A 21,906-nucleotide genomic window follows, 5' to 3' on the forward strand; every position below is an offset into this window, starting at 1 on the left:
CCTTCCAAGAGATCCATCGAATCTGGGAATGCACCCCTGAGAACCAGAAACCTCCGGTTTGGGCGCAAGTGGACAACGAGGGGAAAATGGTGTCCAGAGAGGCCTTGATGGAGTGGCTCTTAAACGTCGTAGCAGACCTGAGACAACGGGCAAAAATAGCTAAGCAGTCAGGCTTCGATCCGATGGAAGAAAAGACTAAAGGAACTGGAGCAGGGAGAGCTGTGGAGAAAGTGGAGAAAGCAGAGACCCCGAAAGAACCAGAACGGGCAGAAGGACGTCAGCGGACCGAGCGGCGCTCCAAAGGACATTTGCCATTGACTCCTGTCCTGGGGGTGAGTGCCACGATTTCACCCCCAGCAATGGGTGAGGAAAGCAGGGAGGTTAGAGGACGAAGGGAGGCAGCAGGGGAAGGGAAGGAGGTGCAAGGAGTGGGATTGGGAAACACTAGGCAAAGAGGGACACTGAGTGATATCAGCAGTTCGGATTTAGAGGAAACGGCTACCACTTCTCAAGCGAAGAAGAAACCTAGAGGGGAACAGCCTTGGTCAGAAAGAGTAGAGGTAGAATTGGGCCCAGCAACCGCACCGGATGGAAATATCTTGGGTCTGGGAGAGGAATTCAGGGGATCAGATTCACTGGGTCAGGGTTTGGGGGCTGGAGACAACTGGATGGAAGGTACTGCTGTTTCAGCTGGTGTTCTTTCCCAGGAACAATGCAAAAACCCATCCTTGCCAACCAAAGGACTAACTGCCCAGAAGAAAAGGCTTCTGGAAAATGGAGATGCAGCTGAGAATGGTCATATCTCGGCAAGACCCCGATTGGACCGGGAAACTAACAAAGACACACGGATTGGGAACGTAAGTCTAAACCCTCTGCCAGACAGACACATAAAGGGAAAGGAGGGCAGTCGCACGCATGGCAATGGCGCTCATGGAGAGGCACCGCAGGGTTTGCCGACTTTGGCATCCGGAGGACCCCTCGGGGTGCCGGGTGACAAGCTGCAAGAACTCAGAAAGGAAGGGAGGACATATGCCAGTATAGCGGGAGAGTCAGGGTCTTCCAGCATGACGGTAGATGAAGAGACATACCTTGACCGGTTCTTTAGTGAAGCCTCGGATGTAAGAAACCCTAGAGCACGCTTTGTAATATGGTTTAAATATTTAGGGTCAGACCCTGAGAAAGGGTCATGGGCCTATATTTCAAAGCGGCTTCTGAAAGATACATTGGACGCTCAGAGGGAAGATATTGTGGCAGTGATTCAGCTTCCGGGATCTACAGAAATAGATGTATGTTTAGCATCGGAAAGAGTTTACAGGCATTTCTGGATTAGCTGTAAGAGGGTGAAACGTCTGAACCCAGATCTGCTGTCGGAATATGAGATGTTCCCTTTGTTTAGAGGTGATACCAAGGTTCTGACTATAAGTTTCAGAACCACTACTATCCCTGCTGAAGACGTAGCGAGGTGGGTGTCTAAATACGCCACGATCCTGACAGGGCCAGATAAAAAGGAAGATGAGCAAGGCTACTGGACAGGGGAATACAGATGCGTAGTCTCCTTTAAAAATGAAGACCCTGAGTACAGGCATGGCAAGATACCTAAGTACTTTTTCCTAGGGGCTGATAGAGGGATCACCAGGTACAGTGGCCAACCACAGGCCTGCTTCCAATGTGGGTCCTATGAGCACCAGAGGCGCCTGTGCACCACTCCTTTGTGTTCACGGTGCGGCACCAGGGGCCACCCGACAGCTGCGTGCCACAGCAGCATCAAGTGCAACTTTTGTGGGGAACTGGGTCACACTTACTTTTGGTGCCCTCAGGCATATTATAACCAGCAAGATGCTCGAGTCTTTGAGAAGGCCCAGCAAGTAGCCAAAACGGGAAAAGAAAGGGCAGAAGTCCAGGAGAAGACAAGGGTTTTGAGGGAGAACTTGAGAAGGAGGGGAGAAAAGTTACCAAATCCAGAGAAGTTACCTAATTCAGAGCAGCAGGAGGACAGGGGCAGGCATAGCGACCCATTGCTTGCAAGGGAAGAAAGACAAAATGGGGCAGACAGATGCACAATAGGTGCTGAATGGAATGTAGTGCGCAGACGAGGGGCAGGAAGAGAAGAGGGGAGGCCACAGGAGAGGAGAGGTCCCCGGGAACAGATAGTCACAGAGAACAATAGGTTTCATGTTCTGGTGCATGAAGAAGAGGGTCAGAACAGGTTGGACAATGAGGAGCCCACCGATGATAATAATAATAATAATAATAATAATAATAATAATAATAATAATGATAATAATATTTATTTGTATACCGCCCTCTGGCAAACCAATCCGGGCGGTTAACAACAGTAAAATATAACATATGACAATTAAAAACACTTTATCCCTCCCCCCTTAAGACAGTATTAAACAGTATAACATATTAAAACACAATATCAATGCATAAAAACAACAATTAAAAACTAAAACCCCTGATATCCCTCTGTTGATCCTCGACCATCACTAAGATGGGGCCACGGGAGGAATGAGAGAATCAGGGAACCTGGGCCGGGATGGTTGATCTGGAAAGGCCTGCCGGAAGAGATCCGTCTTGACCGATAGCGAAGTCTTGGTAGCTGTCCAGGAGGTAGCAGATAGACAACCCATGCAGACAGAGGAATTGAAGGGGCAAAGGACTCCAAAGACCCCTAAGAAGAAAAAACAAAAGGAACATAACACACAGAGGAGTGAAGGGGAGGGGGAGAAGGTGATAGGAGGAACAGAGCAGATGGAGGTGAGGCAGGTGGTTGAGCCCCCCAAACCAAAGTCCTGAAGATCCTTCTAAAGACCCACCTGAACCCATGGTGATAGAAGTAGGAGCTGAACCAATAGGGACAGAAGTACCAGCAGAAGTACTAGCAGAGAACACATTGAGTGAAGCATCTGAGAATTCACCGCAGTTGTTTTCAGAAGAAACAGTAGCTTCAATACAGGAATCTGGTAATAGATTGGTGGAGCCTTGCGGGACGGATGTGGAACCCTTTTCCTGCCCCCTTCTACCCCTGACCCTTGATGGTGACCCTCCCCCTCCTCCTCCTCCTCCGGCTCCTCCTCCCCTTCCTCCTTCCCCTCCTCCCCCCCCTTCCAGTGCTCCCTCCCTTGCAACCACCTTCCCAATATCCCCTTTACCAACCCCTGTCTCTTCACCCCTTTCCCCTTCCCCCCAAATTGGTGAGGCTACACCTCCGGTTGCACCGGAGGAGGTAGAGAGGACCCAGCTGGAATCGGAGGACCAGAGGACTGAGAATCCTGGAGAGAACAAACAAGACTAGAATGGTTGGGAAGCCTTTATTTGGAAAGAATTTACCTGGATGTATTTTAATTGAATTGAATTAAATTTAGGTCAAATTCAAAATTAGAATTACATTAAAATTAAGTCAAATTCAAAATTACAACTAAAATTAAAATTACAAAATTAACAAAATTTAGAAATATAAAAACAATGGCAGTCTTTGTTTGGGAAGGAAAATCAATTACCTGTTTAATGGTTATGGAAATGTTTAATATTGACACTAGTCTTGACATTGTTATGATTATTTGGGTTAGGATAGTCAGGGTTAAGGTAATGTTGAGCCAAGATTAATCATGGTGTCTCTAAGAATCACCTCTTGGAACGTGAGAGGGCTGAGGATGGCCGACAGGCGGCAGGAGATCCTTCCTCTTCTGGCAACCGTGGCGCACGACGTGGTGGTCTTGCAAGAGACCCACCTGGTGAGCGAGCAGCAACGCTCCCAGGGGCAGAAACTCTGGACTCAAGGACCCTCCATTTGGTCTTATGGGGAGGAACACCAGGCAGGCGTGGCGGTCTTATTTAAAGCTAGGCAGGACCTGCAGATTGACTTTGTCTGGAGGCTTTACCGGGCAGGTTGCTGGTTGTGGACTTTACTGTGCTGGAGATTTCGAAGGATGGGAAGGAAGAAAGGACTCCTTTCCGGCTTTGCGGGCTTTATGCCCCAGTGGTGGCATCGCAACGGAAAACGTTTTGGCCTCATTTGAAAGGGTATTGTGCTACTTACAGGCATCTATTGGTTGTAGGGGATTTTAATAATAGGACCAGACTATCTGATTATTCAAATTATGTGGATCGAGGTAAAACGGGGAAAAAGTCAACCGCTTTAACACCCGAGGAGAGACTTTTGGAGACCTTTTTCTCAGATCGGAATTTAACAGATAAAGCCTTGGAAGTGAGTAATCGGTTCACTTTTTTCCCTCTTCCCTGCAAAAAAGCATTTATGGATAAATATGGTTCGCTGGAGGGAGGCAAATTCACTTGGTATCAGAAAGACAGAGCCAGTCGATTGGACAGGATCAGAGCCCCTGCCGAACTGAAGGCCTTGAGTTGCCAACTGACGGTCACTCCGTGGTCTGACCATGCCATGCTTCACATGCAGTTTGCTTTGGGCTTGGAGCTCTACTCCAGAGGGAAACCTCTGTGGAGGCTTCGCCCAAAGACTCTTGGCAACGCCGGCTGCAAGGAGGAGATTGCGGGCGTCTTGGCAAATATGCTGACGCTGCAGGATCTCTATGTTGGAGAACTGTCTGTCTGGTGGGAGAGAGCCAAAAAAGTCCTCAAGAAGACTTGCCAAAACTACGAATATGTTATCAATAGGAAAGATTTGCAGGGCTATCAGAGAGCAGTCTACCAATTCTTGAAATGCCATTACAAGGTTAACAACGGCCTTCCAGTGAACCAGAAAGTGTTGGAATGGTCCAGAGGTGTAATAAGAGAATTTCAAATTAAACAGAAACGTAAGAAGAAATATCATAAAGAATTCAGGACCAAGGGGTCAGTGGTGGACATTGAGGATTGGGCCAGAGCCAAGGCCCCTCAAGCCTCAGTGGTCATGGGGGGCTTGAGGCACAGTGAGCAGGACCCAGTCAGGAGGGACCCCAGAGCAATGCTGAGAGTGATGGAGGATTTCTATAGGGACTTATACGCAGGGGAAGAAATAGGAAAGGAGAAAATCAAGGCTTTCTTGGAACACGTGCCCCAAAATATCCAAGACAAAATGTACCCAGGGCTGACTCAAATAGATAGGGATGAATTGGTGGCCCCTGTGACAGAGAAGGAAGTCCAGGAGGTCATTGTCCAGGGAAGGGGCAAATCGGCTCCGGGACCAGATGGACTCGGATGGAGCTTTTACAAGGCCTTTGCCAAGTGGCTGGTTCCCCCTCTCACCCGAGTCATCAATGAACTCTTGTCTAGAGAGAGCCTGACAGACTCCTTTTATCAAGGCGTTTTGATTTTCTTTCCCAAACAAGGAGATTTGACTTTGCCCAAAAACTGGCGACCGATCGTTTTGACAAACGTGGATTACAGGATTGTGGCAAAGGTTTTGAACAACAGACTGGCAAAAATAGCACCCAAAATGGTTTTAGCTTCCCAAACCAGTGCCGTTCCAGGGCGCTTTATGGTGGACTCTTTGTGTTTGTTTAGAGAGGTCTTTCATTTGGCCCAGAAAGGCAAGTGGGAAACAGGGGAAATACTGCTCTTGGATCAGGCCAAGGCTTTTGATCGCGTTCACCATCAGTTTATGTGGGAAGTGCTGGCAGGGAGGGGTCTCCCCATCCGCTTTGTCAGGTATCTCCAACTGCTTTACCTGAAGGCGCAGGTGACTCCTCAGGTGAATGGACACAGGGGGACTCCGATTAGGCTGAAGTCGGGGGTCAGGCAGGGCTGCCCCCTGAGCCCCCTCCTCTACGTCCTGGTTCTGGATTCGGTCCTTTGCCAAATCCAGGCAGAAGAAAGCATCAAGGGTTTGAGGGTCACCCTGAAGCCCAGCGGAGGAGTCATGCCTTTTCCCATAGAGGCTTCTAAGGTTGAGCAGGTGAAATACGCAGCCCATGCAGATGACATTTCCCTCTTTGCGAACGATCGAAGGGAGATAGCTTCAGCTATGGCTATTTTTGAGAGATATCAACAAGCTTCAGGGGCTCAGATAAACTTGCAGAAAAGCTCTTTGATTTCCTTTTCCCAAAAAGAGGAAAGTTTAATTTTGACTCCAGTAGAAGTTGTTGGTAGGATTCAGGAGGAGCAATGCGAACAGTCGGAAAAATTAGAGGAATATAAAATGTTAGGTTTGAAGTTCTCTATTAAGCTTTTCGGGTGGGAGAAGAACTGGTATCTCTGGTTGGAAAAAATAAAGGCGTGTTTTGATAGATGGAAACCGTGTTAGAGAAAAAGATCTTTGGGATGGTTGATGTCTCTTGTTACCGGTGGTTCTGAACTGGTACCAACTGGAACAGATGTAGTCTTCTCAGCTACTCAATATCAAAGTAACTTCAACACAGATTTTCACTCAAATGAGGGTTTATTAACTTTGTTGCTATTTACACTTTACAGCAAGCTACTATACATCTATACTCTTTTAGAGTCCATGCTAAAAACTTGAATGTGACATCAGTCTTTGTTCTCTCACAAGATCAACTTTCCCACCAAGTGGACACACCTCTTTCCCATGAAGTCACCATGCTACACAGGAGCATAACAATAATACATTTGTTGATATTATGTCTCAGCACATGTCCTTGAAGACTTGCTCTTCCGGGCCTAGACTTTCTGGCCTTCAACAGGAACCATTTTAAACCTTAGTTAACCATTGACACATCTGAACATTTTCAATACAATTTAGAAATATATTTTAACATGCCCCTCCAAAATGTACAGATGTGGAATAACACTGTGTATTTACATTTATATCTTTGTGGAGTTAAGGAACCATACCAATTGCACAAGAAAGTTGTTCATGTCTTTCTCCAGAAAGTGCCTTTGTCAAAACATCTGCCAAGTTATCCCTTGTGTCAATGTACTCTATCTTTAGGATACCATTCTGAACTAACTCTCTTACATTCTGGTACCTTACTCCAATGTACTTAGTCCTGCACTTCAAATTCTCAGCCTCTGCCATCCCAATACATGATTGTGAATCCTCAAAAACCAAAGTAGGCTCAGTGCAATTTTCTCCCAGATCACTTAACAACTGTCTAATCCAAACTATCTCTCCAGACAAATCAGACAATGCAGCAAATTCTGCTTCTGAAGTACTAAGTGCTACACAATTCTGTTTTCTACTTCTCCAAACAACTGGACTACCTGCAAACTTAATCACAATTCCTGTTATTGACTTCTTTTCTGCCTCACTTGCAAAAGAACTATCTGCGTAACACACTAGATTCTCTTCACTTCCTTGAAACACAAGCTTCTTGTTCTTGCTACCTTTCAAATACCTCAAAACATGTTTCACAGCCGTCCAATCATCCACCTTTGGACTATTTGCACTTCTACTCAATAAACCAACTGCAAAAGAAATATCAGGCCGTGTATTGTTAGCAATGAACAACAAACTACCAATTACACTTCTGTACAACTCAGGATTATCAAACAATTCAGCAGACTCTGCACTGGCATAACCAGGAGTCATTGGGCTTTTCACAGGCTTTGCATCCTGCAATCCACACTTCTCAATCAGCCTCTCAATCTTTTTCTTCTGACTCAACAGACATCTGCCATCATCTGTCCACTCTACTTCTATCCCTAGGTAAGCTTTCAGATTTCCCAAGTCCTTCAATGCAAACTTCTGAGACAATTCCTTTTGTACCTCTTGCACTTCTTGTTCTGAATTAGCTGTTACACAAAGATCATCCACATAAATCACAAGAACTACCCCTCCTCTAGTGTAAACACAAGCATCTGCAACACTTCGTTTAAACCCAAGCCTTTCAAGCTCAGCATGAATACACTGATTCCAGCAACGTGCACTTTGTTTCAAGCCATACAACGCTTTATTCAACTTACACACTTTTGTCTCAGTATTACTACCAAAACCAGGAGGTTGTTCCATGTAAATTTCCTCCTCAAGCTTAGCATTTAGGTAAGCCGTCTCAAAATCAAAATGCCTTACCACTGTTCTTTGCCTCACAGCTAATGCAAGCACTAATCTCAAACTTTCTGGCTTTGCAGTAGGTGAGAAAGTTTTGTCAAAATTCTCAAACCTTTGCTGTGTAAACCCTTTAGCTACCAACCTGGCTTTGTACTTTTGACTATTATCAGGCATTTCCTTCTTCTTATAGACCCACTTGCAACCCACAACCTTGTGGTCTTTAGGCCTATCAACAATATCAAAAACCTGCTTCTCAACTAGAGACAAGAATTCTTGGTCCATAGCAGAAAACCATTTGTCTTTCTCCTCCTTAGGAAACTTCTGCAACTCTTCAAAACTCTCAGGCTCATCAGCCACTGCACAACAAGCAGTTGCAGTCTGAACAACAAATCTGTCAGGAGGCTTTCTCACTCTCTGAGACCTCCTAGGAATCAACACCTTTGTTCTACCTCTCTCATCCTCACTTTCTGAACTAGTTTGCACCTCAGTGTCCTTCTTTGACACAACTTCAAACTGACTTGTGGTGATGGGTGTGTGTAGTGTTGGCTGTGTTTGAGTGTGTTGTGAAGTACTGGGTTTCTCCTCCTCTGGAGACATTGTGGACATTGTGGGCTGTCTTACCCCTCCATTTCCAGCACTTTGCCCCAGTCGCAGAAACACTTCCTGATTGGAATGCAACCTCTCCCAGCCAGAATGTTTCTCAAAATTGGCACTTCTGGACAACAAAATTCTCCCATGACCCTGGTAAAATTTATAACTGTTGCCAGAATAACCCACAAACATCAACCTTTTCCATTTACGTTCACCCTTCTTTCTGAATTTTGCTGGCACAAACACATTTGCAAATTGCCCAAACACCCTCAGGTATTTTAAGTTTGGTGGTCTACCATGTAGCATCTGATAAGGTGTTTGCTTCACGGCTGAATTCCACACCCTATTTGCTATATGGTTAGCCATTAAAACTGCTTCACCCCAAAATTTTTCAGAAACATTAGCATCCAATAACATACAGTCTTTCATCTGCTTCAAAACACCAATACGTCTCTCTGCCAACCCATCTTCCTGTGGAACTGCAGGATTAGTGGTGTTGTGACGTATACCTTTCTTCTGCAACCAATTCTTAAGGTCAGAAGATAAAAATTCGCCTCCTCTGTCAGTGACCAAAGAACCCACTTTGTACTCAAATTGGCGCTCTATTTGATTCACCCAGTCTTTGAAGACTTCAGCAACCTCACTTTTCTCCTTCAAGACTTTCACATAGGAGTACCTTGTGTGCCTGTCTACAATTACCAGAAAATACTGACTTCCCCCAACAGTTTTAGTTAAAGGCCCAGCCAAATCAGCATGCACCACCTCAAACGGCCTTTTGGTGACACATTTTGTTTGCTTGGCCACTGGAAAAGCTTTCAATTTGATCTTACTGCAAACAGAACAATCAAGATGATTAGGACAAGAATTCATTTTGAACTCAGGACAAACCTCTCCTAGCTTTTCCAAACCTGAAAACCCTATATGACCAAACACTCTGTGAAAATAATGTGCACAATCTGCATGTAAAGGCACATTACTGACACTGGCACACTCAGCTTTGTCAAGCATAAAATACAATTTATTTTTCTTTTGTGCTTTTGCACATACCTTGTTCCCTTTGCTAATTATGCATTTATCTCCTTCAAATTTCAAAGCATACCCATCTGTTGTTAATGCAGACACACTAACAAGACAATTCTTCAATTTGGGAACACACAAAACATTTTCAAAATCTTCCCCAAAACTAGGAACATGTACAGTACCCATATGTTTTACCTCTCTGGGAACACCATCAGCCATTGCAACAGACTGAACATTTGACACAGACTTAGCTTTCAAGAGCTTATTGTCATTACACATATGGTTAGAAGCCCCAGAATCCAGCATCCAGACTGAACTCACTGTGGCTGCTTGATGGGCTTTGCAGTCATTGTCCCCAGCCACAACTGCCGCTCCACTCCTGCAACTAGCACCTTTTCCCTGCTTCTTCTTCGATGCTGCCAACTTCCAACAGTTCTTTTGGACGTGCCCTGGCTTCTTGCAATAGAAACAAGACTTGGACACTGCAGCCTTCTCCTGCTGACAATTCTCCACAACCTCCAGTGGGTTGAATACCTTTGGTATCTGTCGCTGCTGCCTCTGGAGCCCTTCTGACTTCCGTCGCTGGCTCTCCTCCAAGACGCGCGCCGACACCAACTCAGCAGTCATCTGGTCTTCAGTCATCCCTTGGAAGCTATGCAATATGTGCTCAAAGTCTTTTTCAATACAATTTTCAATACAATTTAGAAATATATTTTAACAAACCGTGGCAGTTAAATGTCTACCAGAAAGCAGTGTACATAAAGACTTACCTGATGCCGCAGGCCTTGACTCTGGCCGCAGTGTATCCACCTCCCCAAAAGGTTTTGGGGGAGGCAGAGAAACTGGTCTTCCGTTTTCTCTGGGGAACGGCCTTTTTTCCTCTGGCTTGGGCCGTGGCCTATAGGAAAGTGGAACAAGGAGGGTTAGATTTGCCTGCGCTGAGACTCAGGTTCCTCTCAGCTTTCCTCAGCCAGAACTTTGGGAAACTCAGCCAACGGTTTCATCATGGATCTGGCCTGGAAGGGTGGCTGGCCCTGTTTGCCAATCACTGGGTGAATGAGAGCTGGGCCCAGAAATGGTGGCGGGAGGAAGAACCGGTGCCTTTCCGGGTGACGGCCGCCATGAAACAGTCCGGCCCCGACTTCCTCAGGGAGGTCTATGGGCAGATTCAGCACAACAAAGTCCTGGCAGAGTGGTTTCGGACCAAGGCGGGATGCATCAGGACCTTGAAGGGTTTTCTCTATTGGGAAATGGTGAGGGTGGTCTTCTTTCAGCCGCAGATGGAAAAGGACACCAAGAGGGACCAGTTGTCTCTCTATTTAAAAGAATGGCCCCAAAGCATCGAGTGTTTCACGGACCGGAGGGTCCCCTTCGGTCTCTGGGACATTCGATGGAGATTTTACCACCAAATATCTTGTTTAAAGGGGAATCAGCCTTGGCTGAAGGAAGCAGAGCAAATGTGTCCTAGACTGTTGTGTCAGAAACAATCTTGTGTGACTAGAAAACTATACAAAGAGACTACAGAACACTTTATAAAGGACTGTCCCTCGGCCAAGGACACTTGGGAGAAGGTGGCCGCTGCTTTGGATTGGCCGGACCTAGCCGGTCAGCCCTGGGAAGCGGTGGCCTCTGGACTGGAGCCGGAGTCAGGGGTCAGAGGACCGCGTTGAAGGCAGGAGAGGAAAAGGAAGAGAGGACACAAAGGGGGGACGGTGGACTCATACTGGGAAGTCCCTTGGTCAACAATTAGACTGGTCAATCTGTATGTTTTGCTGGCTATGGTTTTCCAGAGAAAGAAAGAGTTAGCGACACAAATGCAATCAGATGTTAGGATTGCTGTCCGTTTTGTATTGAGCAAAATAAAGACTCTGAGTGTAATAGAAGGAGGGAGGATGTCCTCCAACAAATGGAGGGAGTTCTGGCCATGGCTGACGGAGGCCACATCACCTGAGAAATGGCATCCATTGCGCATATACTCTTGTCATATGTTTATGTAAAGCATGTCACTTTTGGCTCTAGATTATTTATGTATCAGGATGTAAATTCTGGGTTTTGAAAGATTCGAAATAAGGGTAATTACAAAAGTAAAAGGAGAAGATTTAGACTTACAAGGGTTTTATAATGTTTAATGTTTTGTAATGGTATAATGGTTTTGAAACAGCTGAAGTAGCAAATTTGTTTGTAGGATGTACTTTTTTATATTAAACTTCATTTAAATTTTAAAATTCACACTCAGTGACAATAAAAACAACATTTCCAAAAAACAACAACATCTAAACCATCCCAATTTTACCTATAATCTGTATATATCTTGCAGAACTGACGACCGATTTCATGACGCTTCATAGATGATGCCTGCTATCTTTAACTCCAGACACTTCCTAATACTTACTGAGGGCACTCTATCCCTTACATAGATGTATCATACTAACTCTTAGTAAACAAAAACTGTATCACAACTAGAAAAGTCATTAGGATCAGCTTATAAACCTTGTGTTCCTGAATCTCCATTTCTACTCATCGTAACTAACCAGACTGTTTAAAATCCTGCTCAACGTTTTCCCTCCTTTATTAATCATCCTCAAAAGCAGGAACTAATTCTCCCTGAAGGTCTTTTTGCAGGTATTTTCTCCAAGGCTTCCATTCTTTATCAAACATTTCCAGCCTTGTTTGGCTTATCAGAGAAGTTCATTTGTCCATTTCGTACATAGCTAACACTTCCATGCTTCTATTGTAGGGATCTCCTCTGTTTTCCAGTCTTTGGCGAAGACAGTTCTTGCCGCTATAATCATAGAGAATAAAGGCTTTTCTTTCTCTTCCCCCAAATTCCAGGTATCTCTCAGATTCAGAAGGTAGACATTTAATTCAGGTCCTGATCTATTCTTCCCCAGAATGACTTTGACTTAGGACACTGCCACCAACAGTGTCAATATCTACCCATCTCCTCCTTTTTGCACCTCCTACATCTATTAGGGTTATGACTGTACATTTCAGATACTTTATGAGGACTAAGGGACCATCTATACCTTGATTTGTAGAGGTTTTCTCTAATCTCAGTTCTTGGGGGGTGTTTTGTTTTATTTTGCCATAATTTCCCCCAAGAATGTAGTTGTAAAGGTCTTTTAAATCTCTGGCCCATTCAATCATATATTCCTTCACGGTTTCATCTTCTAATTCAGGATTCCTAATCAGGAACTGTTTTATTATTTGGTCTAATTCAGGCTCATCTCAGCCAATTCCTAGATGCTTACTATCAATTAGAAACCTTTCTTTTAACTGTCTATAAGCAAACCAGTTAGATATAGATCCTTCCTTTTGCAGTTCTTCTTGAGATTTCATTCTCCTTTCCCCAATTCAACCGTTGTTATATTTTCCTATCTCACCCATTCGTTTTCTTTCAGATCTTCTCTTTCAAACAAAGCGTCATTTGAAGATGTCCGTAATGGGATCCATGGGCACCATTTCTTTCTAGATAGCTCCCATGTTCCAAGCAATGCTTTCCTAATTAAATGGTTCTTTGCATTCCCATCCAATTTTGTTTCATCATATATCAAATATCCATCTAACCCATGATTTAAATCTCAGCTCCCTGGCAGCCTTTCCTTCGCCAGACCTCTCTCTCCGGAGGGAGGTCTTGAGGAGGAAGGGCCCCCGAGGGAGCCCAGGGCCTGGCAGGCTACCCTTCTGGGCTCCCTGGCGGCCTTTCCCTCACCAGACCTCTCTCTCCGGAGGGAGGTCTTGAGGAGGAAGGGCCCCTGAGGGAGCCCGGGGCCTGGCAGGGCGTCATCCTGGGCTCCCCGGGGGCCTTTCCCTCGCCAGACCTCTCTCTCCAGAGCGAGGTCTTGAGGAGAAAGGGCCCCTGAGGGAGCCCGGGGCCTGGCAGGGCGTCATCCTGGGCTCCCCGGGGGCCTTTCCTTCGCCAGACTTCTCTCTCCGGAGGGAGGAGGAAGGGCCCCTGAGGGAGCCCGGGGCCTGGCAGGGCATCATCCTGGGCTCCCCGGGGGCCTTTGCTTCACCAGACCTCTCTCTCCCCGGAGGGAGGAGGAAGGGCCCCTGAGGGAGCCCGGGGCCTGGCAGGGCGTCATCCTGGGCACCCCGGGGCCTTTCCTTCGCCAGACCTCTCTCTCCGGAGGGAGGTCTTGAGGAGGAAGGGCCCCGGAGGGAGCCCGGGGCCTGGCAGTCCACCCTTCTGGGCTCCCTGGCGGCCTTTCCTTCGTCTTTCGGCCGAGGTGAAGAACCGAAGGGAAGGGCCTGGGACGGGTGCCCAAGCCCTTCCCTTCGTCTCCTTCCCCTTCGGCTGACAGGGCCCATTTGAGCCCGTTTGGCCGAAGGAAGGGACAGAGGAGGAGAGGCCGGGCACACACCTCCTCCTCCCCACGGGACTTCGATAGCCCTGAGGTGTCCTTCGGAGGACACCTCAGGCCTGGCGAAGCACCGAGGAAAGGAGCAAGTGCTGCACGCCTGCTGCTCCTGCCCCTCACGGGCCCTTACTGGTCCCCACCTGTCTCTGAGAAGCAGCTGGGGGCCAAGGAAGGGCAGGTGCATGCCTGTCACCCCCTCTCCCAATCCCACCCCCTACTTCTAGCTGTCTCTTAGACAGCTGGAGGTCGGGAAAGGGAGCAGGGAAAGCCCCACCCCCTGGAGGGTGGAAGCTCCACCCCTGGCACGCGGCCCCACCCTCGGAGGGTTCGGCCCCCCAGTTGTCTGAGAGACAGCAACCCGGCCCCCAGTTCAAAAAGGTGGCCTACCCTTGCCCTAAAGCCTAACTCCTAACCTTTCCATCAGTCTCTCTTGTCTAGGTCTTTCCCCCTTTCTCCATTCATTGTAGTCTATCGGGGGGGGGGGGGTCATCCTTGGACATTTCCAGTAAGCTGGCCAGGGGTCAGTCTGGATGACCACAAGATATTACCCTTTTCTAACCCTTCCATCAGTCTCTCTTGTCTAGGTCTTTCCCCCTTTCTCCCTTCATTGTAGTCTATCTACTTTTTACAACTCTTTACTTGCCTCAAGCTTTCCCCATTTCTCTCTTTTCAGTCAACCAGACTACCTCACAGGGGCAGCGGACTCTCTTGTGTCTTAAGCACAGTCTGGATGACCATTAGAGATACTCATTTCCAACTCTGTTCTATTTCTGGTTTGAGCCTCCCAGCCCCTTCTTGTCCTTAACGTCAATCATTCTGAATGACAGACTCACCCTCCCATTTTTCATGGACATTTCCTGTGTTTCCCCAGTTGCCCAGCATCCTTGTCCAGTGTTTAAATCACTGAACAAATGCACTTTGTTGGCTATGGTATCTATCGTGTGTGTGTGTGTCTGTGTGTATGCAGGGTGTCACTAGCCCACCTTTGAACCCCTCACACACACAAAACGGCAGCCTCTTTGGGGGAAAAGCAGCCCAATGTTGGGGCGCCATGAGAGACGCCAACGCGTTTCACACAACAAGCAGCAAAACCAACCTCACCTCCGTCCGCTTCTGCCAAATTGTCATCTTCCTGTTGCTTCTTCTTCCCCCTCTTTCTGCAAACTTGCCGCTTTTTCTTTCCAGACGCCTCCTTTGAACCGTTTTCGTCCTCCGGCCGCAAGGCCTTGCTCTCCGGACGCCTGGGTTTCGGAGAAACGGTGCCTTTGGGCCGCGCTTTCTGCAGCTCCCGCGTCCGGACGCGTCCTTGCAGGCGCCGAAGCAGCGGTTGGGAACGGCTTCCCAGGTGGTTTCCCTCTCCTCCGCCTTCTCCGCCGCTGACATCCTTTCCTGGGGAGGCAGGAAGAAAGATGCTTTAATTACTTTAAAGTATTGGTAAAGCCTTTTAAAAGTCATGTTTGCTTAGAGGTCCCAAGCCTCTGCATCATGCAATCCTGCGTTTAAAGAGATTATAACTCCCTTCTGGAGGGTTCAGCCCAGAGCTTGGAAAAGTTACTTTTCTGGGCTCATGTTTCCCAGAGCCTCCAAGAACCGTAGGAGGAGGGGTGGATTCTGGGACCTACAGTTTCCGCTCAACTAGACCATAGGTTTTCCTCTTTGCTCTGCAAAGGCCAACACACTTTGGGGGGACTACAACACCCAGAATCCCTCAGTCTATGAAATGGGCTTTCCTAGGGCTTAGAAAAGTTACTTTGAGGGGAGGGGGCTTTACAAGTCCCAGAACCACCTGCAGCCTTCCTGAGGAAGGGGATTCTGGGGTTCATTGTCCCCCCCCCACTTAAAAGTAACTCCCCCTCCTTGCTCTGCTTACTTTAGAGGCAACAGCTGCCCCCCTTTTTTGGAACTACAACTCTCAGAACCCCCCTCCATTCAGACTACCTTGGAGCTTGGAAAAGTTACTTTGGAGGGGCTACATTTCCCAGAACCTCCAGGAGCTGCATTCTGGGATTTATAGTCCCCCCTTTTAAAAAGTAACTCTTTCTTTCCATCCCGCTCCAACCCAGCTCTGTCCAAAAAGGAGCCAGACCCCTTTGTCTGGGACTATGACTCCCATAATCCCCCCAAACCTGGCCTTCTGGGGGCTGTAGGGGGACTACAACAATGTTAACTCTTGTGGCCCTTTATGTATAAAAGGGGAAAGAAATGATGACCCGGGGACGGCGACTCAGGCAGCTGGAAAGGCAGCCCTGATTGGGGGCCTTTTAGCCACACGGGAAACTCCGGGCGCCTCCTGATGACGTCACCGCACTCCAAGTGCGATGTACCGGCCCCGTTGCCCCTAGCAACGCGGCTCTCTCCTCTGGGGCGGGGAGAGGGAGAATAAAGCAGCCAAGCAGACTCGCAGGGGGCGTGGCCATGCAAATGAGTCCTCGCTGAGCATGATGGGAAGAGGAAAACTCCCATTTCCCCCTCTTCTCCCAGGAATCAGGCTTGGCTCTTCCTTCCCCAGATGGACTCCCCTTTCCCTTCCAGCCTCGAAGAGGGGAGCACTTTCAGGGCTTCTCCCTCCATTTTGAAAAGAGAATTTGAAAAGAGTAATTTCCCCAAAGGTGGTCCCACCCTCAGAAAACAACAGCCCTGCAAGGCTGGCCCCAAAACCTTACACAACCCAAATTCCCAGCAAAAGCCTGCCTTTGCAGCCTAAGAGCAAAGCCAAGAGGCGAGTCAGAAGGCTTCCCTTACGTTCAATTTAATATACACTTCATAGAATCCTAGAATCAGAGTTGGAAGAGAGCGCAAGGGCCTGCCATGCAGGAACTCCCAATCCAAGCATCCCCAGCAGATGGCCATCCAGCCTCTGCTCAAAGACCTCCAAGGAAGGAGGCGCCACTACACTCCGAAGGTGGATTTAATGCTATCAAAACGTTATCATCATCCTGGCATTTAATACACATGTAAACACTATTTTCAATGCTGATGACGGACGGTGGCCTCAGAACCCCTTCCAAATGCTATCAGGCCCCAACAGCCAGGGCTGCCTCTCTTCCTCCTCCTCCTCCTCACCAAAGACTACTCTGTGAATGCCTCCATTGAAGGGAGGCTTATTATGGAGGGAATATCACTATCTTTGCAGGGAATACTGTTATATCTGGAGCATGTTCAGGGCTTCTAGGCAGCAAAGCCCAGAGAACCCTCTATCTAGCCTTGCTTTCCCTCACAAAGGTTCCGTATCTGCTCTGGAACCTGTTTGACTCCATTCTGGAACCCGGCTGTTGGAGACCAGCGGCTGTTTTCTGTGAGGCTCCTTGGCCTGGACTCAGGACTCAGGCCTCCTCCATTGACCATGCCTGGCTTTAAGCACCGCATGAAAGTGAGTGAGGGCTGAAGGGCAGAGGCCAAGTGGTGGGAGGACAGCCAGGGCGCCCCTTCTTCTTCTCCCCTGGCTCTCCTTCATTGTCTCTCTCCTTTCCTTCCAGGCCATCAAGGAACATTTCAAGCGTCCTACACGGATCAAGCCTGACCCCAAGGGCTGCTTGGAAGTGAGTGAGGGCCGAAGGGCAGAGGCCAAGCGGTGGGGGGACAGCCATGGCCCCCTTCTTCTTCTCCCCTGGCTCTCCTTCATGGTCTCTCTCCTTTGCTTCCAGGCCGCTGGGGAACATATCAAGCCTCCTCCATTGACCAGGCCTAGCTTCAAGGACCGCGTCAAAGTGAGTGAGGGCCGAAGGGAAAGGCCAAGCGGTGGGGGGACAACCATGGTGCCCCTTCTTCTTCTCCCCTGGTTCTCCTTCATCGTCTCTCTACTTTGCTTCCAGGCCGCCGTGAAACCTTTCTGTTTGATGTTCCAATGCGTAAAGCGCCAAAAGGACGAGGACGATTGTCCAGGGTAAGGCCTCGTTTCCTTCCTTGCTGACTTGCTTCCTGTCCTCTTTCTTTCCTTCCTTCCTTGTTCTAACCTTTCTTCCTTCTGGGACATAGTAAAACAAAGGACTGTACTGTATTTGCCCAGAAAGAAAGCATGCCTTCCATAGAGAACCATTACAAAATACTTGGCCATCACAAGTACTCTTCAATGATTCTCTGGGCGGCCAAATATGGTTTCCCTATGGGAAGATATCTCCCAATGACTCCCTATGGGCCAGTATGGTTTCTCTATGGGCAAATATTCCCCAGTGATTCTCTATGGGGCAGAATGGTTTCTCTGTGTGCAAATATTCCCCAGTGATTCTCTATGGGCCAGTATGGTTTCTCTAGGGGTAAATATTCCCCAGTGATTCTCTATGGGCCAGTATGGTTTCTCTATGGGCAAATATTCCCCAGTGATTCTCTATGGGCCAGAATGGTTTCTCTAGGGGTAAATATTCCCCAGTGATTCTCTATGGGCCAGTATGGTTTCTCTATGGGCAAATATTCCCCAGTGATTCTCTATGGGGCAGAATGGTTTCTCTATGGGCAAATATTCCCCAGTGATTCTCTATGGGCCAGTATGGTTTCTCTATGGGCAAATATTCCCCAGTGATTCTCTATGGGGCAGAATGGTTTCTCTGTGTGCAAATATTCCCCAGTGATTCTCTATGGGCCAGAATGGTTTCTCTGTGGGCAAATATTCCCCGGTGATTCTCTATGGGGCAGAATGGTTTCTCTATGGGCAAATATTCCCCAGTGATTCTCTATGGGGCAGAATGGTTTCTCTGTGTGCAAATATTCCCCAGTGATTCTCTATGGGCCAGTATGGTTTCTCTATGGGCAAATATTCCCCAGTGATTCTCTATGGGGCAGAATGGTTTCTCTATGGGCAAATATTCCCCAGTGATTCTCTATGGGGCAGAATGGTTTCTCTGTGTGCAAATATTCCCCAGTGATTCTCTATGGGGCAGAATGGTTTCTCTAAGGGCAAATATTCCCCACGGATTCTCTATGGGGCAGAATGGTTTCTCTAGGGGTAAATATTCCCCAGTGAGTCTCTCTGGGCCAGAATGGTTTCTCTGTGGGCAAATATTCCCCAGGGATTCTCTATGGGCCAGAATGGTTTCTCTGTGGGCAAATATTCCCCAGGGATTCTCTATGGGCCAGAATGGTTTCTCTGTGGGCAAATATTCCCCAGTGAGTCTCTATGGGCCAGAATGGTTTCTCTGTGGGCAAATATTCCCCAGTGATTCTCTATGGGCCAGAATGGTTTCTCTAGGGGCAAATATTCCCCAGGGATTCTCTATGGGCCAGAATGGTTTCTCTAGGGGCAAATATTCCCCAGTGAGTCTCTATGGGCCAGAATGGTTTCTCTAGGGGCAAATATTCCCCAGTGAGACTCTATGGGCCAGAATGGGTTCTCTAGGGGCAAATATTCCCCAGTGGTTCTCCATGGGCCAGAATGGTTTCTCTAGGGGCAAATATTCCCCAGTGAGTCTCTATGGGCCAGAATGGTTTCTCTAGGGGCAAATATTCCCCAGTGAGACTCTATGGGCCAGAATGGTTTCTCTATGGGCAAATATTCCCCAGTGGTTCTCTATGGACCAGAATGGTTTCTCTAGGGGCAAATATTCCCCAGTGATTCTCTATGGGCCAGAATGGTTTCTCTGTGGGCAAATATTCCCCAGTGATTCTCTATGGGCCAGAATGGTTTCTCTGTGGGCAAATATTCCCCAGTGAGTCTCTATGGGCCAGAATGGTTTCTCTGTGGGCAAATATTCCCCAGGGATTCTCTAGGGGCCAGAATGGTTTCTCTAGGGGCAAATATTCCCCAGGGATTTTCTATGGGCCAGAATGGTTTCTTTATGGGCAAATATTCCCCAGTGATTCTCTATGGGGCAGAATGGTTTCTCTGTGTGCAAATATTCCCCAGTGATTCTCTATGGGGCAGAATGGTTTCTCTAGGGGCAAATATTCCCCAGTGAGTCTCTCTGGGCCAGAATGGTTTCTCTGTGGGCAAATATTCCCCAGGGATTCTCTATGGGGCAGAATGGTTTCTGTAGGGGCAAATATTCCCCAGTGAGTCTCTCTGGGCCAGAATGGTTTCTCTGTGGGCAAATATTCCCCAGTAATTCTCTATGGGGCAGAATGGTTTCTCTAGGGGCAAATATTCCCCAGGGATTCTCTATGGGCCAGAATGGTTTCTCTGTGGGCAAATATTCCCCAGGGATTCTCTATGGGCCAGAATGGTTTCTCTCTGGGCAAATAATTCCCCAGTGTTTCTCTATGGGCCAGAATGGTTTCTCTAGGGGCCAATATTCCCCAGGGATTCTCTATGGGCCAGAATGGTTTCTCTGTGGGCAAATATTCCTGAGTGGTTCTGTATGGGCCAGTATGGTTTCTCTATGGGCAAATATTCCCCAGGGATTCTCTATGGGCCAGAATGGTTTCTCTATGGGCAAATATTCCCCAGGGATTCTCTATGGTCCAGAATGGTTTCTCTTTGGGCATATATTCCCCAGGGATTCTCTATGGGCCAGAATGGTTTCTCTAGGGGCAAATATTCCCCAGGGATTCTCTATGGGCCAGAATGGTTTCTCTGTGGGCAAATATTCCCCAGGGATTCTCTATGGGCCAGAATGGTTTCTCTAGGGGCAAATATTCCCCAGGGATTCTCTATGGGCCAGAATGGTTTCTCTGTGGGCAAATATTCCCCAGGGATTCTCTATGGGCCAGAATGGTTTCTCTAGGGGCAAATATTCCCCAGTGATTCTCTATGGGGCAGAATGGTTTCTCTATGGGCAAATATTCCCCAGTGATTCTCTATGGGGCAGAATGGTTTCTCTGTGTGCAAATATTCCCCAGTGATTCTCTATGGGGCAGAATGGTTTCTCTAAGGGCAAATATTCCCCACGGATTCTCTATGGGGCAGAATGGTTTCTCTAGGGGTAAATATTCCCCAGTGAGTCTCTCTGGGCCAGAATGGTTTCTCTAGGGGTAAATATTCCCCAGTGAGTCTCTATGGGCCAGAATGGTTTCTCTAGGGGCAAATATTCCCCAGTGATTCTCTATGGGCCAGAATGGTTTCTGTAGGGGCAAATATTCCCCAGTGAGTCTCTATGGGCCAGAATGGTTTCTCTAGTGGCAAATATTCCCCAGTGATCCTCTATGGGCCAGAATGGTTTCTCTGTGGGCAAATATTCCCCAGTGATTCTCTATGGGCCAGAATGGTTTCTCTGTGGGCAAATATTCCCTAGTGATTCTCTCTGGGCCAGAATGGTTTCTCTGTGGGCAAATATTCCCCAGGGATTCTCTATGGGCCAGAATGGTTTCTCTGTGGGCAAATATTCCCCAGGGATTCTCTAGGGGCCAGAATGGTTTCTCTAGGGGCAAATATTCCCCAGGGATTTTCTATGGGCCAGAATGGTTTCTTTATGGGCAAATATTCCCCAGTGATTCTCTAGGGGCCAGAATGGTTTCTCTGTGGGCATATATTCCCCAGGGATTCTCTAGGGGCCAGAATGGTTTCTCTAGGGGCAAATATTCCCCAGGGATTTTCTATGGGCCAGAATGGTTTCTTTATGGGCAAATATTCCCCAGTGATTCTCTAGGGGCCAGAATGGTTTCTCTATGGGCAAATAATTCCCCAGTGTTTCTCTATGGGCCAGAATGGTTTCTCTAGGGGCAAATTTTCCCCAGGGATTCTCTATGGGCCAGAATGGTTTCTCTGTGGGCAAATATTCCCCAGGGATTCTCTATGGGCCAGAATGGTTTCTCTCTGGGCAAATAATTCCCCAGTGTTTCTCTATGGGCCAGAATGGTTTCTCTAGGGGCCAATATTCCCCAGTGATTCTCTATGGGCCAGAATGGTTTCTCTAGGGGCCAATATTCCCCAGTGATTCTCTATGGGCCAGAATGGTTTCTTTATGGGCAAATATTCCCCAGTGATTCTCTATGGGGCAGAATGGTTTCTCTATGGGCAAATATTCCCCAGGGATTCTCTATGGGCCAGAATGGTTTCTCTATGGGCAAATATTCCCCAGGGATTCTCTATGGTCCAGAATGGTTTCTCTTTGGGCATATATTCCCCAGGGATTCTCTATGGGCCAGAATGGTTTCTCTATG

General features: G+C 47.7%; 1 protein-coding gene and 1 pseudogene across 1 annotated transcript in view; both read left to right on the forward strand.

The window, feature by feature from the left end:
• Window positions 1–10,290: 10,290 nt before the first annotated feature.
• On the forward strand, window positions 10,291–11,514 carry LOC149274967 (uncharacterized; annotated as a pseudogene).
• A 5,665-nt stretch (window positions 11,515–17,179) lies between these two features.
• LOC149274968 (uncharacterized) overlaps window positions 17,180–21,906 on the forward strand; it is a 29,313-nt gene continuing 24,586 nt past the window's right edge. Inside the window, exons 1-4 of the mRNA XM_089505039.1 lie at window positions 17,180–17,248; window positions 17,355–17,417; window positions 17,523–17,585; window positions 17,691–17,761. Coding sequence (XP_089361165.1) covers window positions 17,222–17,248; window positions 17,355–17,417; window positions 17,523–17,585; window positions 17,691–17,761 — 224 coding nt within the window. The 5' untranslated portion in view covers window positions 17,180–17,221. The remainder of the gene's footprint in view (window positions 17,249–17,354; window positions 17,418–17,522; window positions 17,586–17,690; window positions 17,762–21,906) is intronic.

The sequence above is a fragment of the Sceloporus occidentalis genome, unplaced genomic scaffold (genome assembly GCF_023333645.1).
Source record: "Sceloporus occidentalis isolate IW3139 unplaced genomic scaffold, rSceOcc1.0.p SCAF_307, whole genome shotgun sequence".
NCBI classification, from domain to species: Eukaryota; Metazoa; Chordata; class Lepidosauria; order Squamata; family Phrynosomatidae; genus Sceloporus; species Sceloporus occidentalis.